The sequence below is a fragment of the Gavia stellata genome, chromosome 22 (genome assembly GCF_030936135.1).
Source record: "Gavia stellata isolate bGavSte3 chromosome 22, bGavSte3.hap2, whole genome shotgun sequence".
NCBI lineage: Eukaryota > Metazoa > Chordata > Aves > Gaviiformes > Gaviidae > Gavia > Gavia stellata.
This window is the reverse complement of record NC_082615.1, coordinates 8,981,802-9,003,831: the sequence shown is the minus strand read 5'-3', so window position 1 is coordinate 9,003,831 and position 22,030 is coordinate 8,981,802. Positions and strand designations below refer to the sequence as shown.

At 40.6% G+C, this 22,030-nt stretch overlaps 1 protein-coding gene across 1 annotated transcript; it reads left to right on the top strand.

The window, feature by feature from the left end:
- Positions 1 to 1,950: 1,950 nt before the first annotated feature.
- On the top strand, positions 1,951 to 21,021 carry MMD (monocyte to macrophage differentiation associated). The gene is made up of 7 exons (XM_059828106.1): positions 1,951 to 1,982; positions 8,376 to 8,457; positions 15,021 to 15,181; positions 16,057 to 16,131; positions 16,537 to 16,638; positions 17,464 to 17,533; positions 18,864 to 21,021. The coding sequence occupies exons 1-7, from the start codon at positions 1,954 to 1,956 to the stop codon at positions 19,062 to 19,064; spliced, it is 720 nt and encodes a 239-aa protein (XP_059684089.1). The 5' UTR covers positions 1,951 to 1,953; the 3' UTR covers positions 19,065 to 21,021.
- The last annotated feature ends 1,009 nt before the right edge of the window (positions 21,022 to 22,030 follow it).

Here is a 22,030-nt window from a genome sequence, read left to right as displayed (position 1 = left end):
GTCCTCAAACTTTGCTCCTTTTGGATTAACAGATAACAAAAGCAATATAAAACTTTATTAGCAGTGACACTGTTAAATCAGATGACAGACTGTACCACCTTATTACGAGTGATACCTCACTGAGATTAATGGAAGTATTTCTTGTGGAACTAGCTTGGCTCTGCATTTCAGGAGCTCTGCTTTCCAGCAACAAGCTCTACCCTCCCCTTAGAGCAAAGCTGAGCAACCGACTGCGGTGGTCTTCCGGCCCAGCCCCAGCCATCCTTGCCCCAAGCCCCTGTTTTGAGACCAAAATCTGCTATTTGTACCAGAAAAGTTTATTCCAGCCCAAAACTAGAGAAACCGAGGGGCAAGTCTTGCCATGGCAAACTGTTACCACCTAATCATTTGTTCACTCCTCGCATGGAGGGAAGAGTTAGTAAAAGGGACTCAGGGCCATGAAAAGTCAGATTTAGCCTGACAGCCAGCCAAGTCGTGACGCTTGAACTTCCTCCTGCTGCCTGTGGTGGAGGTGGTTACCTGGCAGAGGCGGCACGTTCAGCTGGGGAGGTGACTTACAAACCATGGCAGCAGCAGTCAGCAGATCCCATCTGTCTCTGTCCTACCATAAAAGATGGCCATGTCGGATATAGTTTATTTGTCTAAACCGGTGGTTTGCTTTGGTGTGCCCATACTAATAGCTTTTGTTGATGGCCGGAACTGTTCAAAATCCCATTGTAAACAAGATCTTAGATTAGAAGACAAGCTTGAATCGAACTTAATATTCAACTAATTCATGTTATGATTTGCACTATACAAGGCAACACCACATTCATCTTATGGAAACACGCTTGACAATCTCTTCAGTCACACAAAATAACCCTTGCTTGGAAAAGTTTGGTATGAGTAGGTAAGATTACGGCTTACAGCTGGGGGAACTAGGAAGATAGCTAGCCAGGTTATCACAAGCAGTCTAGCCACTGTAACCTTGACTTAGCGCAGAGTAAATCATTCCCTGCGCAGCTTTATGCGACAGCAGAGCCACGGCTTTGCCGGAGGGGCGTTTCGCCCGGGCACCCCTCGTGCCAGGCAGCCCCCCGTGCGCGGGGACAGGCCGCTGAGGGCACCCCCGGGCCTGGGCCCTGCGGCAGCTCGGAGCCCGGCGCCTCGGTCGGCCTGCGCCGTTCCCCGTGTGGAAGAGCTCTTTCAGCTTCTAGAGTTTAGACGTTAGGCATGTTGAAATCGCTAAGTCCTCGGCTATCTGCTGATTTGGGTGAATGTGTTGAGACAATGGCAATTCAACCACTATCTCCTGGCACCCGGTGCTGTTAAATCGCGGCCGCCCCTCCCAGGGCTGCGGGGGATGCGCTGCAGCCCCGGCCCTCGGGGAGCCCTCAGCCCCCGACACTGCTGCGGCTCCTCCGGTTGTTCTTTTCCAGGCCGACCCTGGAAACCCGGCTCAGCCTGGGCCACCCTCGGCGCGACCCCGCGGCCAGGCCGCGGCTCCCGGCCCCCGCCCGGCGCTTCCACCGCGAGCCCCCATCTCCCGGGGGAGAGGTGGCCGCCGCGGCGGCGCGGTCTCCGCCAGCAGCCGTGGCCTGCCCTCGCCAAGGGGGGCCCCCCGCGCCAGGCCACCCCCCCGCCGCCGCCATCCGCCCCGCGCCCTCCCGCCATTGCCGCGGCGCGGCGGGGGCGGGCCGCGGCGGGCCCGGCCGCTGTGGGCGGGCAGGGGCGGAGGGAAGCGCGGGCCGGGCGGGCTGAGAGGAGCCCAGAGGCCGGTTAAAGCGGCGGCCCGCAGCCGCCCGCCCGGCTCCCGCGCCTCACCGACGGACGGCGCCGGCCGTCGCTGCGCGCCGCGGCGGCTCGCACGCCAATGAGGGCCCGGACTCCGGCCCTCGCCGCCTCAGGAGCCGCCCGCAGCCTCCCGTCCCGACCCCCCGCCCACCGCCCGGCCGGGGCGGGCGGCCCGGACCCATGCGGCGGCTCCAGGAGAGGTTCAGGAGGTGAGGTCGCCCCCTCCCCGGCGGGGACCCCCCTTCCTTCGCGGCGGCACCCGGGCGGGGCCGCCCGCCGGCGGGGCCGCGTCCCCCCGCCCGCCCTGAGGGATGGGACCCCCGGCCGGCCCCGCGCTCCCCTCACGGCCGGGCGGGCACGCTGGGGCTGGGGGCCGCGGGCGATCGCGGCGGAGCTCGGCCTCGTGTGAGGGCTGGGGTGGGGGTGCCCGAGATTTTCCCGTCCCCCGCCCGATTTCGCCTGTCCCCGCGCGGCCCCGCTGCTGAGGCGCCGGTCGCCGCCCCCGGGGCTGAGGGCCCGCGGCATCGCCGGTGCCGGGCTGGGAGGGCAGAGCGCTCCGGCCGGGGTGTGAGGGGGGCTCTGCACGTCTTCTATTTATTTATTTATCTTTCTTCCCCTCCTTTAAATGGGTGAAGGTTCACGCATCCGGCCGGGTGTCACAGCCCCGGCCGCGCTGCCTCCCCCGGCCCCGGCCGCGCCTCCCGCGGAGCCCGACCTGCGGCTCGGGGGCCGTGCCGCTTGCTGCCCGCCGCGGGCCGGGCCGGGTAAGGCACCGCCGGCTGCCCCGGCTCCTCTGTCTCCTCTGTCTCCTCTGTCTCCGTGCCCCTCAGCAGAGCGCTGGTGCTCTTTGTTCAGGCGTCTCTCGGGGCGCATTGAAGATGCTGCTTGTATTCACGGGGGTGGGATGGGTAACAGTGCGGTCGAGGTTCTTGGGTAAACGTGTATAAATGTAGGCTTTAGGTACTTCGTTGCTCAAAGTCCAGATGCGAGGCCGATAACTGTTGAGTGACAGCCTATCTCCCAGATAAGACCGGTTTCTGCGATGGCTTCCCTCAGCAGGTACACTGCTGTAGGGCTGCCCTGCTCTGCTTTCACCAACTTGCTCAAGAAACCAAAGCCTAAGTATTAAAAGGGAAATAAAATCGAAAGAGAGAAAAATATGAGTGTGGTCAGACCTTGTTTCTGTACCAGCCCACACCTAGGCTGTTACGCTGGCTGGTACCTTGCCCCTGAGCTCAGATGTGCTGCAGCACCTGATGTGACTTCTGTTCGCTCCCCACTCTTCACTTGAAATTTTGACTTTCATACTTGTCAGAAGGTTGAGGAGTCTTTTGGGAGGTCAGTGGGATGCACAGGCACTTTTTTCCCATGTCCTAATCTGTGTATGATACCACAATTGTTAATGGATTCTCAGAGTATTGCAGATTTCATTTTATCTTTAGTATGGTGCTGTAAGTACATGAACCTTTACACAGCATGTGATTTCACTGATATTTCCAAATAAGTGGGCTGCTTCTGTACTGATCTGAATTATTTCTGCAACTCAGTTCAGTGATAGTAAAGATTACGTGGACAGTTACAAACCACAACTAGATATTTTCTAATCCAGGAAGGAAGGTGCCCAGTCCAGAGGAATATGGCTCTATTTTTAACTGAGTCAACTGAATTCATAAAGAGGAAATATCTGCCAATTTGGTCAAAGAAAACAAGCTTTTTAGAAACCTATTCGTTTCTCTTAAAAACCTTACCTAAATGGTCATCATGAAAATGTAGTGCTGATCTATTTTGACCTGCTGTGATTTTTTTGTTTTTGTTTTTCCTCTGGAAAACAAAGTGCCTAGGTAACATAAAAATTGCTTCAGTATCTAAATATGTAACCCCATTTAATTTATGCTACTGCTGGTTTTGTGGCGTTATCCCCATGTTGTTGCAGTTTCTCATATGCTGTTATTTGTGGCTTATTAGGTCTAAATGGCCTCTCCTGCTGCTGGAAAGCACAAGGAAAAAAGATACGAAAAGGGGTAATGTGCTTTTAAGCTGGTAAAAGGAAGTATGAGGCCTTTTGAGCTGAATAAAGAAAATGTACTTCCTGAAAAGGCTAAAAAATCCAGATCTTTGAGGCTATTATCAGTGTTTACTGTTTTTACTGACATTTTATGTCGTGCTTCAAAAAATAATTCATTCAGCAGATGGGAATCGAGAATAAGGCAAGATTTGAAAGGTGCTTTTCTCTTCTGCAGTTTTGGGTATAAGCTTGCTGTGATACCAGACAAATGCCATACAAATATGTGCAACAGATTTGGGAAATTTATAGTTTATTTTTCTAAGCTGGGTTTGCATACGAAGGCAAAGCATTAAGAACCCTCAGATTTCCCTCCTCCTTTCTCTCCCAAATACTATGATACCTTAATTCTGGAATCACTATGAAACACAGCATTTATTCCTTGGACGTGAACAGGAACTTGAGACCAGGGGTCTCTCACAAAGAGTGGATCAGTCCATATGTTTAACATTTTAAATATTTGAAGTGTTTCAAAATCAAAGTTCAAGTAGTGTAAAGGGAGGGGTATGAGTTTCTTCTCTCTTGTTTTAAATTGCCATATGTCTTTCTCAATAACCCTTTTCCACTTATATTGGGAATGTGCTCATCAAGGAAAGTTGTTTGTGTTCTGTGAAATTAGGAAGCTTGGACTTCCTCAGCCTCAAGGAGTTCTTGAGCTTTAAGAATGCGTTTAAATTGTGAAAATGAACCCGTAACTCAGTTCAGTGCAAAAGCATTCTGGTCTCATGGGTGGCTGCAAGTAGTTATTAGTCTGTCAATTTCAGAAATTTCCAATTCTGATATTGAAGGAGTTAATATTTTATATTAGAGATCTCGGATTGTCAGCATCTTAAATGGAGAGATATTTATGCGCTCTTGTGAGATAATGCTGCATATCCCCTGATTAAATGACTCCTGTTTACTAGAGGTCCTATTAAAGAATACAGTAGAGATTTGTTAGCGAATCAGAAGGATTCACTTAAAGATGTTTCCTGTAAACTGTTGTCCAGTTCAGTGGGACCTTATCAGACTGTCTTGCATTTGATAATAACCTTAATGGTTGTGTTATAGAGAGCCTTTATTAAGGAGTAAACAGCACCTGAATGCTGTATATCAAGTTTCCACTTTTAGGAAGGTGAGATTATATTCCTTACAATTACCTTTTTCAGAAGAGGCGGAAGAACAATGTCCCTGTGTTGCAGTATTCACGTGGCAGAAAACAAAAAGCATCCGTTGTTGGTGATGGTGTGGGCTTTATTTATTTATCTTTAGGAAAGAACAGAATAGTTTTTGCCTCTGGACCGTGAGTAAGTCAGTAACCAAATTCTTCTGCCTTTATATTGTAGTGTCATACGTATATATAACTACAGGAGTATATGACTGGCTTTTTAACAGTATGTGTCAAAATAATTTTTCCTGGTTTTGAGTGCGTCGGTGCAGTATCACAAAGCAGCTATTTTCAAACTTAAGGTCTGTTTCTTAAGGCATTAAACACGAACTCTCAAACTGGAAATTACACAAACTCAAGAGAAGTGTTGGCTGGCATTATTGCCCTATTCAACCACTTTTTAAATGATCTTTCCTCTAAAACTGTTCCTGATAATGTTTATAAATAGTATTATAAAAAGGCGTAGGGAAATAACTGAAGCTTTCCTTTACCGAAAATGTTGTCTGTGAGTAGTGACCTGAGCCAATGTGCCCCAGCATTTGCTGCCTGGGTCTTGCAGCCTGTTGCAGTTGATACCTTGCAGAAAGGAGAGGTGCAGGTGTATCAAATGTACAGCAAAGTTAGATACTGGGGTGTTTCAAGATCCTTTTCTTTAAGGTAGAGGTAAAGTCTAACTCTTCCTCTCCTGCCAAAACACACTAGTGGTGGTGGTGTTACTAGTATAAACATGTAGGTGAAAGGGATGGGAAAAGTATTGCTAATGGTGGTGTCCTGCTAGAACTCTCTCTGGTGGAAGAAAAGCAAGTTCCAGCTGTTGTGGGAGGCCAGTAAAGCTTTCTCTTCAACAGCCGTGTTACTAACCATTTTTGTTCTTGTTTTAGATTAAATAATCAGAATTGAAGTATTTATTTTTTTAAAAAAAGTTTGAAATGTTTTGTAAGTGTGAAGTTTTCTGAAACCTGATGCTTGTCTGTTTTGCCAGCCTAAAGTTACCACACAGATGAAAGAATATTTGCATCATTCCTGTGCTGGCACAAACAAGGGGGGAAAAACCCAAGCTTTTGTGTAGATAACAGAGAAAGGATAGCTTTGTTAATGTCTTTATGTTCTGTTTTACTGCTAATAACACTGTCTTTAGATTAGTGAGAATAAGAGGTCCTAATAATAAATGGACTTTTCTGAAGTGTTTGTTCATAATTCTGTCTCAAATCTAACATTACCATAGGCTCTGTTGTGACTGCGTTAGAAAGATCCAATATCTTTTCTACTAAATAAATGAAAAGGAAAAAAAAAAGAAAAATAATCCTCTACTGGATAATAGAAGGTCCCATTAGCAGGCTACCTTCACTTATTTATAGATTTTTAGATGGTGATAATAACTTATATAGAAATTTGGAGCAACAGAAATTATAAAGCTAATACTGAGGATAAGCTTATTCCTTTGTGTTCTTTAGTATTGTTTTTTTTCTTTTCTTTCCTACTTCTTGTGAGACTTCCAAGGTACCACCATGGCCTTTGGAGAAACGCAATAATATTCTAGATGTAATCAGTGAAAGGTTTCCCACGACTTTGAATTTATGGAGTTGAGCAAGGGCAGTCTAATCCTGGTCACTCAACTGAGCCAACAGATGCTTTTATTTTTAAATGTTTTCCTAACTTGGAAACAGAACTGAGTAAACTGAATGTTCTCTCTGTAGAGGATGCTGAGATGGCCTTCAGCAGCTGTTGAAGACCTGTACAGACTGGGCAACAAAATAATTTTCCAAGTGTTCTGCGAGTCTGTGTATATGACTACAATGTCATTATCCTCTTGGAGATGAAAGCAAGGTGTCAGTTGTCACTGACAAAAGAACTGCCATTTTTTAACAATATATTAGCTCCCGTGGAATTATTCATTTGCTAACAACCATTTATACTCGGCATCTGTGAATGAAATCCACGTTTTTCTTATCCTTTGTATTAGTAACAGTTGAAACTGTTTTGGAAATTGCCAGAATTTGGAGAGAGTTCATGACACTGTGTTATTTTATCAATGCTGTTAAATTTTCATATATCAGTTTAGAAAAAAATGGTTTTATTGACTGGTTAAGTAAGTGATTTATAAAGAAAGTGTCTTATGTCCCAGAAATCTGGAACTGCTTACTCAGACTATAAGATGGTTGGGTTTTTTTGGTTGGTTGTTTTTCCCTGGTTTGAGATTGGCCAATATTTTATGGGTGTCATAAAAATAGGACTGGTTTTGACTTAAACCAGGAGGGACATGTGGGAGGACCAAAGTTTTTCTGACAAGCTCTTTGTATAAATCTAGCTAACAAAGCTGCTTTCAGTTCTGAACGTATAGACATGTTCCGTGTTTGTTGTGAAACTGTTCCTGGCTTGTTGGATACCTGACTAATTGTCAATGCATAGTTTTATAATAGTCTGGAGTAAACAGGAATTTATTAGTGAAAGAGAATCACTTTTGTATGCTAGTAGGCTGTGCTGGGATAACATACATGGTGCAGTAGCTAGAGTAGTTCGTAACTTTGATTTGACTGTCTGGTTGCATATAAATGTGTGCTGTCTTTTAGAGGTTTTTATACACAGATTTAAATGGTGTACTTCCACAGAAACAACTCAAGTGTTTGGTTTTTTAGAATAGTTAAATGCCATGTTTATATTGGAAAGTTCTTACAAAACTTTCTCAAGTTTCATCACATTTCACTTAACTTGCATAGACTGTGTTTGGTGTGATTGTTTGTTTGTTAAGCAATGTTTGAAAAATCTTAGAGAAAAAGGTGGAAGGTCTATGGTAAGCCTCCTGAAATTTTTCCTCGTCGGAGTTAACCATTAGAGTCTCCTTTCATCCCTGTGTAGCTTGGATCTTAGTTACAGACAGAAAATGGGATTAGCCGTAAAGAAAAATCAAGCTGTCTAATACTCCAAACATAAATATTGCTTGCTGTAGGAATTGAAAAGTTAATGTCAAAGTTGATATATTCTGAGGTGTTATAGAACTGGAATATTGCTGTAGTTTCAAGAACTTCTTAAAAGAAGAGTAACCCTTGGCAGCTATGATGAAGTCCATATTTCAAGAGTAATTTGAGTCCATATTATGTAATTTAAATAGGTAATAGTTCATTCTTAATCCGACCAAGCTGTCAGAAAAGAGGGGGTCTGCAAAGTCTTGATTAAAGATAACCATCCACTGTGACAGGCAGTCACAGAAATTTATTTAATATATGTTTCTGTTAAGAGAACTTATCTGAGAAAACTTACAATTTAATTAACAGTTTCTTTTAACATGTCTGTACTTACAATTGTTAACACTGCTAGATTGGAGGTACTCCTTCATGACACTCCAAAGAGTTGTTTCATTAACTGTCCTAAAAATACCTCTTAATTATTCAACAGGTTCATGAACCACCCAGCTCCAGCAAACAGCCGCTACAAACCCACTTGCTATGAACATGCTGCTAACTGTTATACACATGCAGTAAGTACATTTCCTTTTTTCTTCTTTTTTTTTAAACCAGATGTTTCAGTAAATTTTTGTGGGTTTGGATGGCTAAGTGCTTACCTTTGCCCAAGTGTATTCATATCTACAACTTCTCTGGTTTTGTTATATAGCTTTGGTTATAACAGTCCAGAAAATGTAACATTAATTAGATGGCTGGTAAACACTAGTCCCTGTTCTGAATTTCTAGGAGCTCCAGGTGCTTCCTAAGATTCCTTTTCACCAAAGTCAGTTACATGTCTTTAACTAGATGTTTTTCCTCTGTCCCAGTCAAAGGATTACTACGGTAAAGTGAATATAGATCTATACTAATCAGTCTTGCAAGGCAGATTTCCCCGTAATGTGCTGACATAATATTGTGTGAATTGTATACTGCAAGTATGAGGAAGATTTATTCATATTAGAAGTGGAAGTCTTCATAAGACTATCATGTGAGTATTAGGTAGAAGAGCTGGAATGGCTTAGTTCTGATACTTAATATCTATGAATTGATTCTTCGAGAAATCTGCTGTTTTGAAAGAGGCACTAATAATGCTGACAGCCCTACTAAAAGTCCTAGTCTGTCCTTATTTTCATAATGTAAGGACCCATACTAGATTTGAATATATGATATATACAAAATAAGGAAAGCAGTCCCTTTTTTTTTTGAGTAATTGGGAAGTTTAATTTGCTGTCTGGCACTTTGAAAAGGACTTAAAAATGTGTGTGTTTGTTTTTTAAGATAGCATTTGCCCTTTTATAAAAGGAGCTTGTGCTTCTCCTCAATCCCTTGTTTAACTCCAAACATCTGAAGTATGTTTGACTTTGTCCTCAGTCTCTTATCTCCAGTGCGTCTGAGTGAGCTACAGATAGGACTGCTCAAGGTAGTGCACGGGACTCTTCAGTTCTAGAAAGAGCTCTGTTCTTAAGGATCCTTTGTGTATATTTTATAAATAACCAACATACAGCTCTGTGTTGCTGGTAAAAACAAAATCACCTTGCTTTACGTGTAGAAAAGCTAACTGAAGCTTATGTGGTTTTAAGTCAAGGGTCTCATGTATAGCATTATGTAAATATATGCTGATTTATCTAGAGAATGAAGCAACATTCTGTTAGTTAGCACAAATATGTAGTTTATCTCATAATCCTTGTAAAAATCTTGTTTACTCTGGCCAAAAAGTTAGATTTCAAAATATCTGGCAGAAGTTGCTGTACTCCTTAGCAATTCTAGCCTTCATCTAGTTGAAAAACAGGCATGTCTTATTCCTGCCTGTTAGCAGTAGGTTACAGCCAAGATGTCATATCAGTATTTTCTGGTATGCTACAGTTTCTGCTGAAGCTGTCTAATTACTTTCTGAACAGTCAAGCTGCGTGATAAAACCTACCATGAACTGTTAACAGCTTGGGGATATGCAATGTTAACATACCCTTTCGAAGAAAATCAAGTGTAGTATAAAGGAGGGATTGTTACTCCTTAAATAAAATTGTATGCGGTAAATAACTTCTAATGAAAATTTAAAGCCTTGAAATAGGAATCTAATCTGGGAAAGCACAGTGGATTATACAGAAAAATCGGGGGGGGGGGGGGGGGGGCGGTGCTTGCTTCTCTATGTTACAGACTGTTTTACGAAATGTTAGAAGGTCAAGTGGTTGAGCCTTTGCCACTGGATTACAGTATGAGTTTTCAGTTAGACATTGATGTAATCTCTACCAAACAGAGTTTAGCAATGGTTCTCCATATATTTTTTTCAAAGCTTTATTCATAATTCAGAAGGTGGTCAACTTGTATTTTATGAGCATGGCTGTACACCTCAGTAGGTATCCCATCTGTCTTTTGACTTAAAAATACACAATAGTCAACTTAGGCAGCTGCTTAAAAAAAAAAGACAATAAATGGTGATACAGAATCCCATGCGTAGCTTTTTGTTACAATACTTAAAAGCTAACTTTGTGTAGCATAGTAAGGTATCTTCAAATTTCTAACTAGTAAGGCTATTTAAAATGTCTTCGGTTTTTTTTTTTAGCTTTAAGTGAAGCACTGACTTGTCTTTAGACACTAGGAGACAGGAAGGGCAGCTAAGCAGTTGAATACAGAGACAGAAAAGAGCTCTCTGTGTTTAGAAGGACAGGAAGGAAACAGTGTATGAGAGAAGCAGGAGTTGCAAGAATTTGAGTTGTAAGGTAAGCTAAATCTAAGGGGAGGGATGGCTCTTTCATCGTGAAACTTTCTAGTGTACATAAGGTTTCTCAGACAAAAGATATGCTCTGTTATACTAAAACCTCAGAATTTAGACACGGTCTGCTTTAAACTGCTCTAAAAGTTTCTTCCAACTGCCTTAAAAGGAGGAACTATTCTTAAAATAAGTTATAGTCTCTCTATTCTGGTCATGGTTTGTGCAGTGCATGGAAAAAAGAAGAAAGAAGTATAAATATTTCAAAAACGAGGCTTGGAGCATTTAGCAGGCCATTTGAGCTTGGAAGAAGGGGTCATCAAAATTTCAGAAGGGCTTATATGATGAAAATGTCTCCATTCTACCTGACTGATATTAGCAGTTTCTCTGCGCTCTGTGCATTGCACAACCCAAGCTGCCAGTAGGTTTCCCAAGCCACGATGGATGCTTGTCTCCTTATTTGAGAAGAGAAAATTGATGAGTAGGGAGACACTGTACTTGGCTTCAGGACTACACTCCTGGAGCAGACAGCTTGAGATGGACACAATCCTTCATGGTTCCCTCAAAGTGTCACATGTGACTTTCAGCAGCATTGCTGATCTTTCCATTGTCTTCCTTTCCAAAGAGGAAGTGTAGGGACCATATTCATGCTGTTAGTGTTTCCCTCTCAATGAAAGGCACATGAGATGGCAACAATAACACCATGCTTTGCTACAGTGGCTTGTGCATCAAAGGTTGTTGTTGCTGACTACGTGACTTGCACAGCCTTGTGTGCAAAGAAAATAATTTGGCATGAATGTTACATACAAAAGCAAAATTTTTAACAGGTTTTTAAACCTCTCTGTGGGAGAGATTGTCTACAGAAGTATGGAAAGAACACAGATAAAATACTGACCAACATACCAGTATCCTAAGCAACCCCAGACAGATGGAAGATACAGGCTACTTTGCTATAAGTTGGTAACCAGAGAGTTTAATTTCCCTGAAGTATGCCTGATCAGGTTTGCAGCTTACTGTTTCAGCATCTTTCTTTGTGCCTTAAGGCTTTTTGCAGCGGCTGCTATTTGTGACAGTAGTGCTTGTGGTAGTCGGTTTCCCAAAATATATCACATGGGGGTTGTGCCCAAGTCTCCTCTTAAAGATTCCTGCCTATAGCTGTAAATAAATAAATTTTAAATCCTTTGTCTTCCTCCTTATTGCAAAGGGGTTTGTAACTTCAGGGTCTCATTTTGTTCTGGTATTTCTCTAGAAAACTTAGTGAAATTGTTGCCTACTCTCTTGTTCTGTAAATCTCTCCACTAGCCCCATTTCTGATTTAGCAAGTATTAATGAAGGTGCTAAAATTAATAAATTGGAGCATCACAGTTCTGGGTTTGTTCATAGTACATTAAGTTGGTGGATTTGACGATATTCATTTGGAAGGGTTGCACTTCATGATGAAATAAGCAAAGCTTTTTGTGACTTGTAGCTAGTTTTATTACTAGGAATGTTGGCAACTTAGAAATGCTACATCAGTGCTGTGAAACGACACGGCACAGTCACGCTCATTCTGTTAGTTCTGATTCTTTGACTACTTTTTTGGTAAATACCCCTTCTTTTAAAGGATAGATTGATTGGGGATCCATTCTGAAGATTAAAATATGCAGTTCTTGCGCTAGAGGTTTTTTCAAAATCTGTCTTGTTTTGTTGACTGGAGTGTTACGTTTCTTTTGTAAGACGGATGTTAGATATAAGGAAGTCCATTGTATCATATTTTAGCTGGTATGGCATTGGTATCTAAAGAACTTTTATCCAGTTGGCTGGAACAGCAGGGTATCATTTCTGGATTTTGTCTTTAATCTAGCTATTTTTGTTCAGAAAAAGACTAATAAAACATCTCTTGTTTAGTCTAACTGTTCCCATGATGCATATCAGGCACAGAGGGAAAGTGTTTCCAAATAGAATACTTAGAAAAAACAATAAATCCTTCTCATGTTAGTATAGTGCTGTTCCCTGCAAGAAGTAGAATCATTCTTCAGAGCCAGGACAAGGCAGAAAAGAGATTAATTCATCTCATCATCCGTGTATTCATTTGTAGCTGTATTCTTCATTCTGACAGTGCAAAGAAAGAGGTGATAAGAGAATTGCTTATTTGTTTTAACCCTGCAACTTTGTATATAATAATTACTGGAAAAAGTGATTGGCAGCAAACTCTGTGTTGGCCCATTTGAGCATTACACATCATAGCTTAATTTGTGAAATACTTATTTTAGTAGACTAGTAAAAAGCTGGGATATCTGTGTAAGAAAGTTAAATTGTTCTGTGTAATATCTAAATCTGGTCTTCAAAGAGGTCTTCCTTCCTATAAAATGGTCTCAATCAGAGCTCCAGGCAGAATCTCTGAGCAGCTCATGCCCAGGCTTTAGTAGGGAATTAGCAGGGATTTGCTATTTTACCTAGTACTTGTGTTCATGGTACTTGTGGGTACATAATCTCTCTGAAACCGTTTAGTTCTCTGTCAAGTATAGTCAAACTGAAATTTGCACCAGAAATTGGGAAGGAAACTGGTGAACGTGGATACAGCATGATCAGCTTAAAGAAACCCGGCTAAAAACTATTTCTGGAGCTTAGCATCTTCCTGTCTCCTGCAAAAGCTAAATGAAACAACTGCCACATCTAATCAGTTCCTTGCTGTCTCAAGGGCTTCAGCCACACTTTAAACTGTATGCCATATGTGGAAAACAGGAGGGACTAATCTCCTGAGGAGTGAAACACTTTAACCTTTCTTGAATTTGGGGGCTGTCCAGGATATGTATATGGAAATTTATGGTTTGTGATAAATGAGAAGCCAGACTGGCAGACTATTTTTGGTGTTACAAGTGTATGAGGTCAACTTCCATAGTCTCGTTACAAAACTCAGAAAGTGTTTTCACGTCTGGTGCAAATGCTGTGGCTATAGGAATGCCATACTTTTCATTTCCATGGCTCTACAGCTTTTGCCTTAGATGTACTAAATTTTGCAAAAAGGAAGAAAATATAATGGTAATGAAGCTACAGTTGATGTACTTCAAAATCCAGAGGTAAAAACTGCATTTTTTGTTTGTTCGTTTGAACTCCTGGATTAACCAACTACTTTTCAGATTCATTTGGTATACTCCGCATCTTCTGCACTGTAGCTGTGATCAGAGCCTCCATTTCTTCTAGTCTGTAAGCAGGTAAAGGACAAAACAGGGCAGGCTAGACCAGAACTTTGCACTCTAAGCTATCAAACCTGTAATGCAAAGCAGAGTTGCCAGATTTGTTTAAACATTACTTGTTCCTAGCTTTCTTGTTTAGCATGTGAGACTCAGGTTAAACTACGAAGAATTTAACCTATGAAGCTTATTTACAATTCAAGTGAACTAATTAACATCTTAAGACACACCATAGGGACTGGAAGGGAACTTGTGTGGAGTTTTTAACTTAGAAGGCTGACAAGGATACGCCTTCATAGCGGAAGGAGACGGGTAGAAATCTTTGAGCCAGCAGGTTCTTTTCTTAAAATACTTGTTGGACATGCTTTTTTCTTTTTTCTCCCCCCCCCCCCCCCGTTTGTTTTTTTCTGAATGAGACAAAGGTACATGATGTAATTTATTCTGGAAAGGAGTGGAGTTTTAAATGTGTGTGAAGTCTGCAGCCTACTTCTTAGATACTTCATGTGAGCATGCTAATTCCATTATGGTGTTCTAACAGGGTTATTTAGGAAGATCTGAATTAAAGCTGCTTGAGAGTAAGGCGGTAAGGAAAACAGATTCGGGTATGCTGTGTTAAAAGAACATCGTCTTTGAGCATTAAGAATCTATTCATAAAAGAAGTTTGCAGTTAATTTATTTATGATACCTAAAACCCAAGTTCTGCAAAGCCTTTGCTTTATTCTCTTATCTTCTACTTAACTGCATGCTTCTAAATGCTTAAGGTTTTCATTTAGAATTTAAGTTTCTTTTGGTCTGTCCTGTGCTTAGCCTCTATGCACAAGAGGTGGTTTAGATCCAAGCCTAGAGTAAGATCAAAACCTTTTTTAAAACATAAAGCAGAATGTGGAAAGAAAAACACTACTAAGACTTAGCAAATACTTTTGTTTGTCTGATTTTGTGTCATGGCTAGAGGAGCTAGTAACTTAGCCTAATACCATGTGAGGAGAAATTTGTCACAAACAGGTGTAACCTAGATGGCTGAGATATTGTCAAAGTCTTGACGCTTGTGTGTCAGCATACAATGAAATGAAAAACTTCCTCCAGTGAGGAGCATGCCATCAAATGTACATACGGTCTTGTATGGCATACTGCAGTATTATCTGCCCTGCTGTTGCTGTACTGCGGGTGGTACTGCTTTGGCTGGGAGTAAAGATTTAACAACAGCCTTTTGTTTTCTTAGTTCCTCATTGTTCCAGCGATTGTGGGTAGTGCCCTTCTCCACCGGCTTTCTGATGATCGATGGGAAAAGATAACAGCATGGATGTATGGCATGGGGCTCTGTGCGCTCTTCATTGTCTCCACAGTATTTCATATCATTTCGTGGAAAAAGAGTCACTTAAGGTATCAATATAAGTTGTGGAGTATGTTGTGTTTTCATGTTCTGTGATGTTTTTCCATTGTGTTTCTCAGTCAAAAACATGATTTTACAGGTCTGGAGTGGTACCTTGTAATGAATCATGAAAAAAACACCCTTGATTGTGTTGGAAGAAATAGTGAGACAAGCTCATATACAAACAAACTTTAATGTTTGCTCTTTTTTGCAAGGAAAATATGTGTTTTTCTAGGCTCTAGTGGCTCTTAATCTAGAAGTTGAATGGGTAAAACCTAATCTAAGTGCATGGTGGATGTAATCCCACTGCAGAAATGAGAACACTGTCTGGGACTATGGCATGCTCAAATACTTTGAGGAACACAGAGCTTGCCAAGAGAATTGTAATACAATACACAGTTAACTAGCAGAAAGCCTCCTTGGGAACAAGGCAGCAATAGCAAAACTAAGATGTGGGGTTTTGTGGGTTGTTTTGTTTTGGTTTTTTAAATTTTTTTTTTTTCGGTTTGTGTCCACCACCCCCACCCCACCCCTTATGATTCCTGTGTAATTCTGGGCCATAAATTGAATTTAACCAATAGTCACTAAATAGTAATAGTTTCTGGATTAGACAGAGTTGATGTGACAGCTTTCTGCCTCCTTGCTAGAGAGCAGGATGCCTGATGGGGGGTGGAGATGGGGAGAGGAATGGAGGAGTGCTTATCTCCTACATGTCTCGCTTATGACCCCCTGAAGTGGAAGTCAGCTGAACTGTCTTCCAAATGGTTTTAAGAGGTTATGGAGCTGATGGTATTTTCCCCAAAGTAATTCCAAAGTGTGTCAGGAAACTGAGATGATGCAAAAACCTTTCTAAAATCTGTCTTGGTGACTTGTTCTCTTTTACTAGGACAATGGAGCATTGCTTTCACATGTGTGACAGAATGATGATCTATGTCTTTATTGCGGCATCGTATGCACCATGGTAAGAAATCTGAAGTGCAACTGCAGTATTAAAGCTTTTTCCAATGTAAACAGTTCATCAACACAGCTTTCCAAAGTCTATAGGTATCTTCTTAGATGCAATTGACCATATTCTGCATTGTGAAATGAAACATAATGTAATCTCCTGGGATTTGCTGAACAGAAAGTAATATTAGAAAACAGCAGAAAGTAATTTATATTCCACATACTCCAGTTTATGCTTCCCTCATATCAATGCAAACACACCTTCTGCTTCTCTGTGTATAGAATGTCCAAGTGTCTTATCCCCCATCATGCCTAAGTTATAGCTCTGAATATTTATTTGTTTTTATCAAGCCCCACTATTCTTGTGTCAGCATGGTCCATTCATTCATCACTTTTGTCTCTGAAATCTTTGTACCTCCAGGTTAAATCTACGTGAGCTTGGACCTCTAGCATCTCACATGCGTTGGTTTATCTGGCTGATGGCTGCTGGAGGAACCATTTATGTATTTCTTTACCATGAAAAGTAAGAATTATTATTTGCATTTAACTTTCAACTGAAATTAAAAGCTGGGGGCTGTCTTGCTTTCTGAGTGTTCCTATCCGGTCTTTCACACATTGAAATAAGAGGTTTGAAACAGTGGAAATATGTAATGAGAATGATGCAAACTTGTATCTTTCAAAAGATAATTGTATTCGTCCTGTCATTACATGTCTTCAGGCTATATTATTTTCTTCTCTTAAAGGGGTGGGAGGGAAGTATCCACTTTAATTTTTTTCTACAAGAAAGCAGGGGTGAGAGTGGGTAAGGTAAGAAACCATTTGAAATCATAGCTTTATTATGCCCCTAATTTATGTAGCATTGTGTATAGATTATACTGCAGTGTTATATTGTTTATATATACTGATGCATATTGACTTCTGCTAGCTTCTTGTTTTCGTTTTTGAGATGTGAGTCCTTGAGTGTCAGATCTGAATTCTTGAGCCTGCTTTCATTACTTATGCTCAGGGAGCAAGACCCAACTTTTTTGGTTTGGAGATGAGTTACTGAGGTTCTTGTCAAATAAGAAAATATAAGTTGTCTCAATGATTTATTCTCACTAGTACTTAACGCAAATGAATGCATCTAGGCAGTATTTAGAGAAGAAGGCATTGCCTGCAACTGCAATGCAGAGATAAATACTATCTTTATTTTTTTCATAAAACATTGGTTATCTGTCTGCATAGAAAGCTTTTTGAATAGTTTAATGCACCCATGCTAACATAAAATTTAAAATATTTTCTTTACTGTTGAAGGAAATGTTCCTCCTCATGTACACCTCCTTAAATGTCTAAAATCGTTCCTTTTTAGGTATAAGATTGTTGAACTCTTTTTCTATTTAGCGATGGGATTTTCTCCTGCTCTGGTAGTGACATCCATGGTAAGGAATGTGACTATTAACGTTACAAACACAGAAACTTTCCTTTTATAACTAACTTAGGTTCCAGTGCAGCTCTCTTTCTTATCAAAAGATGTTAATTTTAGTGCGCCATAATTGTAAATGTTCTCTACAGAAGAACCACATATAGTCAGTTGTATTTTGGGCTTATAGTTTATGCTCAATGAAATGCTACCTTGGTTTGTTGAATCTGGGCTGCAGGGTCTAGATAAAAAGAGCTTAGGTTCCAAACTTCACTTCTGAAGTCCCTCGATTCTGAAAGGATATTGGACATAGCAATTCAATTACCTTCATTTTAGTAAAAATTATAAAGATGTGAAGTACCTTAGCCTGTCAAGGAATGTTCCTAGATTTTGCTGTTTATGAACTTACTTAATGCCCACTTATCACTTACTTACAAATTGGGAAAAAAGCTTTCTATTTAGGAAAGTGGAATGGACTTCTGGTAGCATGTTGTCCTTTTTTCTTGGTATATGTAAGATCTCTCTGGAGAATGGAATCAATTGATTCTGTGGTCTGCACCAAGATGGAGCAAGTAAATTGATTCTTGCCTCTTTCAAAATTACTTAGAGGCAACAAAGCTAGAAGATTTTTGTCTCTTACTAGAGGCTTTTTTTAATCAGTGAAGCAGGGAAAAATTGAAATGTTGAGAAGTAGTTACAGTGCATCAGTTTGATACAGTTCATCTGGGATACTTGATCTCACAGCAATTGGCTTTTTTTTTTTTTAAAAAAAGGTTTCTTGGTGCATCTGTAAAGCCTCCAACTCTGTCTTGTCCACCTCAAAACTTTGACTATTATTCATTTATAGTTACACATTTTAAATAATTTTGAATAACCTTCTCTACTGCTAATATAAATCTGACACCTCTACAAGGTAATGCCAGTTACAGTAGTTAACTGTTCCACATGAATGCTGTGCTACACCAAAACCTTGCTGTATGCTTCATTCAACTAGTAGGAGTTGCATTAAACTCACGCTTATGCACAGTAATGTGGTTTTCTTTTTCTCCATGTTTGTCTGCTCTGCTAACGAGCATGAAGCAAAACATCAAACTTGTCTTAATTCTTGAGTTATCCCGCTATTACTTCTATAGTGCCATTGAGACATATTATATAAATATATTATTATATATTTCACAAAGTGTAATATAAATATACTGGGTTTCTCACTTGTCCATCTGTCATATCCAAGATGTTCTCAGTTGACAGCCGGCTTTCTTTTCTTGGGGGGAAAGCACTTTGTATTTGGTACCTAAAATACCCTTTCCTCCTTTACACCCTACCCCTAATCTTTCCTTGTTAATTGACAGAGCAACACCGATGGACTTCAGGAGGTTGCCTGGGGAGGCTTGATATATTGTCTGGGTGTGGTGTTCTTCAAGAGCGACGGAGTCATTCCCTTTGCCCATGCCATCTGGCACATATTTGTGGCCACAGCAGCTGCTGTTCATTACTATGCCATTTGGAAGTACCTTTACAGAAGTCCTGCAGACATAATTCGTCACTTATGAGAGAGAGAGAGAGAGAGAGATATAAATAATCTGCACTTGGCCTCTGTAACAGTATTATTTGACCTAAGGAATTCGGGGAAATTGGAAAATTGCACAGAAAAACTGCACTGACTTTGGTAGTTCTCTGAACACAATTACTGTGAACTGATGTTGTTTGTCTCCTGCAATTGCCCATCATATGGCAAGTGCTGTAAATAACCAAGATACTGTACTGCAGTACTAAGAGTCCATTCCACGTTAGCAGAACTGGCTACCTGATGTTTACAAATAAATTTTGTATTCTAGTTTAATTTTACAATTTTTAACTACGTGAATTTTTCTAAATTAGTGATTCAAATGGTGAAGTCAGTGCAATAGCGAAAATGTAACTCTTCATTTGAAATTGGTTTCTATCAATCACCTTTCCACTAGTCATTTACTAAACATGAATTGCAGACAAATAATCTACTTTTACCACCCATTATCTTGGTATAATGTGACTTTTATAGAAACTTTTTGTGTTTTTTTGTAAACTTTAAAAGTACATTTATTGAACTGAAAACACACAACTGTCATCTATGCAGTTACTCATGTTGCAAAATCTTGCAAGAAATGGTTACATTCCACATACTGTACTGACAAGCAAACATTGTACCTCTTCCAAAGGTTGTATTACAAGTGTAATTGTAATAACCACTTTTAAGAACTAAAAATCTAAATGTGATTCTGCTGAGTTTTAAGATAGTATTCTGCTCATCTATAGTACCACTTAAACAGCACCTTAATTTGGCTTTATCCGTGATGGAAACGAAGTGCTTTAAAAGAAACAGTTAACGAGTTTCTCCTCGGGATTCCCAATTCTACTCTGTGCTGCCCAGCCAGGCAGCAGTTTGGAGGAAAGCTGACTTACCGAGGGTTGGCAGTATTAAGGACAGCTGATATCCCCCTATCCAAACCAGAGTGTCAGTCATTTCTCCAGAATATGTCTACACATATCGGTGCTGTAATATTAAGGCTTGGGTTTTCAAAGGGATTTAAATTGGCCAACAGAACCAGTTCCCACCAACTTCTGTTGGGGTTGTTCTGTTGGGAAACTCTGGTCAGAGCAGCAGGTACAGAGTGATTGCTGACCCCTTTGAATTCACGGTGATTGGTTCTTCGCAAACACAGCCTTTCAGGAGGAGAGCTCGAAGAACTTGTCACTTGTCATTCTGGGTCTTACCACGGAGTAAAACTGCTCTTTAATTGTGTTGCGGTCTTTCTGTACAGGAAAAGCAAATGTGGTAGCAAGTCATGATTGTAGAACACGTGCATTAAATGACCAGATGTACAAGAGTCATTGTAATACTGTTTGTCCGATAATTGTATCCTGTCCCACTATATAATGAATGTCTTATATTAAGATTGACTTTATCCTTTTTCTAATTTACTCAGTTTTTCATGTCAGTATTTAAAAACAAAACCAAAACGTGTTGCCTTTTTCACATTTTGTTCTGGATATTGCCTGTCTGCAAACAATAAGTAGCAGGATAGGGAAGTTTTTCAAGGTACTGTTTAATATTGCACCTAGATTTGCCAGTGGGTTGCATATTTTAGAATACATACATTTGTATACGGACTTTACAAGAGGGACAAACTTTCAATTCAAGGCATTGAAGAATTGCTGTATGGTGTTAGGAGGTGATTGGAGAAATAGCACCACTACAGCAGACTAGATAACTGCCCCGGAAGAGGACAAATGGAACAACTGGGCAGGTCATCCCTAGTACAACAGTCTCGCACATCTGGATGCCTCAGTTTTTTAACATTGTGTCTATTTTAATATCTTCCACTTTTTGTGAATTCATATATTTTGTTTAAATGCAGTACTGTTAAAACCACTAAAATACATGTAAAGGTTTTCTGTAGTCAAAAGTGAAACTATTGCTTGAATATGTTTTAATTTTAAGTTAATTTTTCATGGCATTGCTTTTTGGAGTGTTTGAAATGGTTTTTAAAAAAATTTCAATTCGCCAAAAATATTTTGAATTACTGTATTCTAGTCAATATGATATTGAATGTACTAGACTAACAATAAACATTTTGTGCAATTTGGAAACCATTGTGTTCTTGGTGGTTGTTTTTTTTTTTTTCCCCCTCCAGCCCTTATGCAGGAAAGTAGGGGCCTCACACTGTTGCCACTCGTGACACGAGATCCAGGGTTGAACTTAATGACCCTGGTGCTTGCTCAGTCAACTCATTAAATAAAAATAGTAGGAAAGATTACAATCCAAATTAGTGAATTTGTGATATGGAAAAAAGTATATTTATGTCTAAATTTTGGTCAATATTGGGAACTTGCTACTTTCCCTTTTGCTGTTCTGGATCAATTTTCTTACACCACTACCTACTGGGGTTTGGCTTTTTCAATTATATAACACTAAAATACATAATTTTGCTCCTATCCCTATAGGAGTATCATTGCATAAAATATAGACAAGCTGAACTAAAAATGCATTTCTGTCTGGAAAACAAGTCTGTCAATTAGCCTTTTTTTTTCCCCCTCTGTCTGATTGCAGCTCTCCAGGCTGATTCCTCCCAGGAGTAACAATAGTGCTTTTCCCAGTGATGTTTGCTGCAGTGGTAGAGATGTAATGTCTTTGTCTTCCTGAAGCAAATGTTTTTAAAAGCAGTTGCTTCTGTATTTTCTATGCCTCTAGGTTTTAGAAGTGCAACAAGTACGCTGAGTCTAAATGAAGCGGTGAAAACATGCGTTTTAGTTTTGCAGATGGACCTTCCCTAAGGATGTCTAGGATGCAACAGGTACTTTTAATGCTGGATCCTTTCAGTCTCATCACTTCTAGGTCGTATTTTTCTAAGACATTGTGTGCATCTAAAAAATAATTTGGTTGTGTGAAAGGATTCATTTAAGGATTTATTCTAGAGTGCACTCTTTGTATTGGTTTTTAATTCAACAGCAGCAAGGAATGCACAGAGAAAGGATTAAC

Coding starts and splice junctions, on each gene's coding strand:
- MMD (XM_059828106.1), top strand. CDS start 1,954: ATGCGGCGGCTCCAGGAGAGGTTCAGGAG. Junction 15,182..16,056: donor TGGAAAAAGAGTCACTTAAG/GTATCAATATAA, acceptor CTCTTTTACTAG/GACAATGGAGCATTGCTTTC. Junction 16,639..17,463: donor GTATTTCTTTACCATGAAAA/GTAAGAATTATT, acceptor GTTCCTTTTTAG/GTATAAGATTGTTGAACTCT.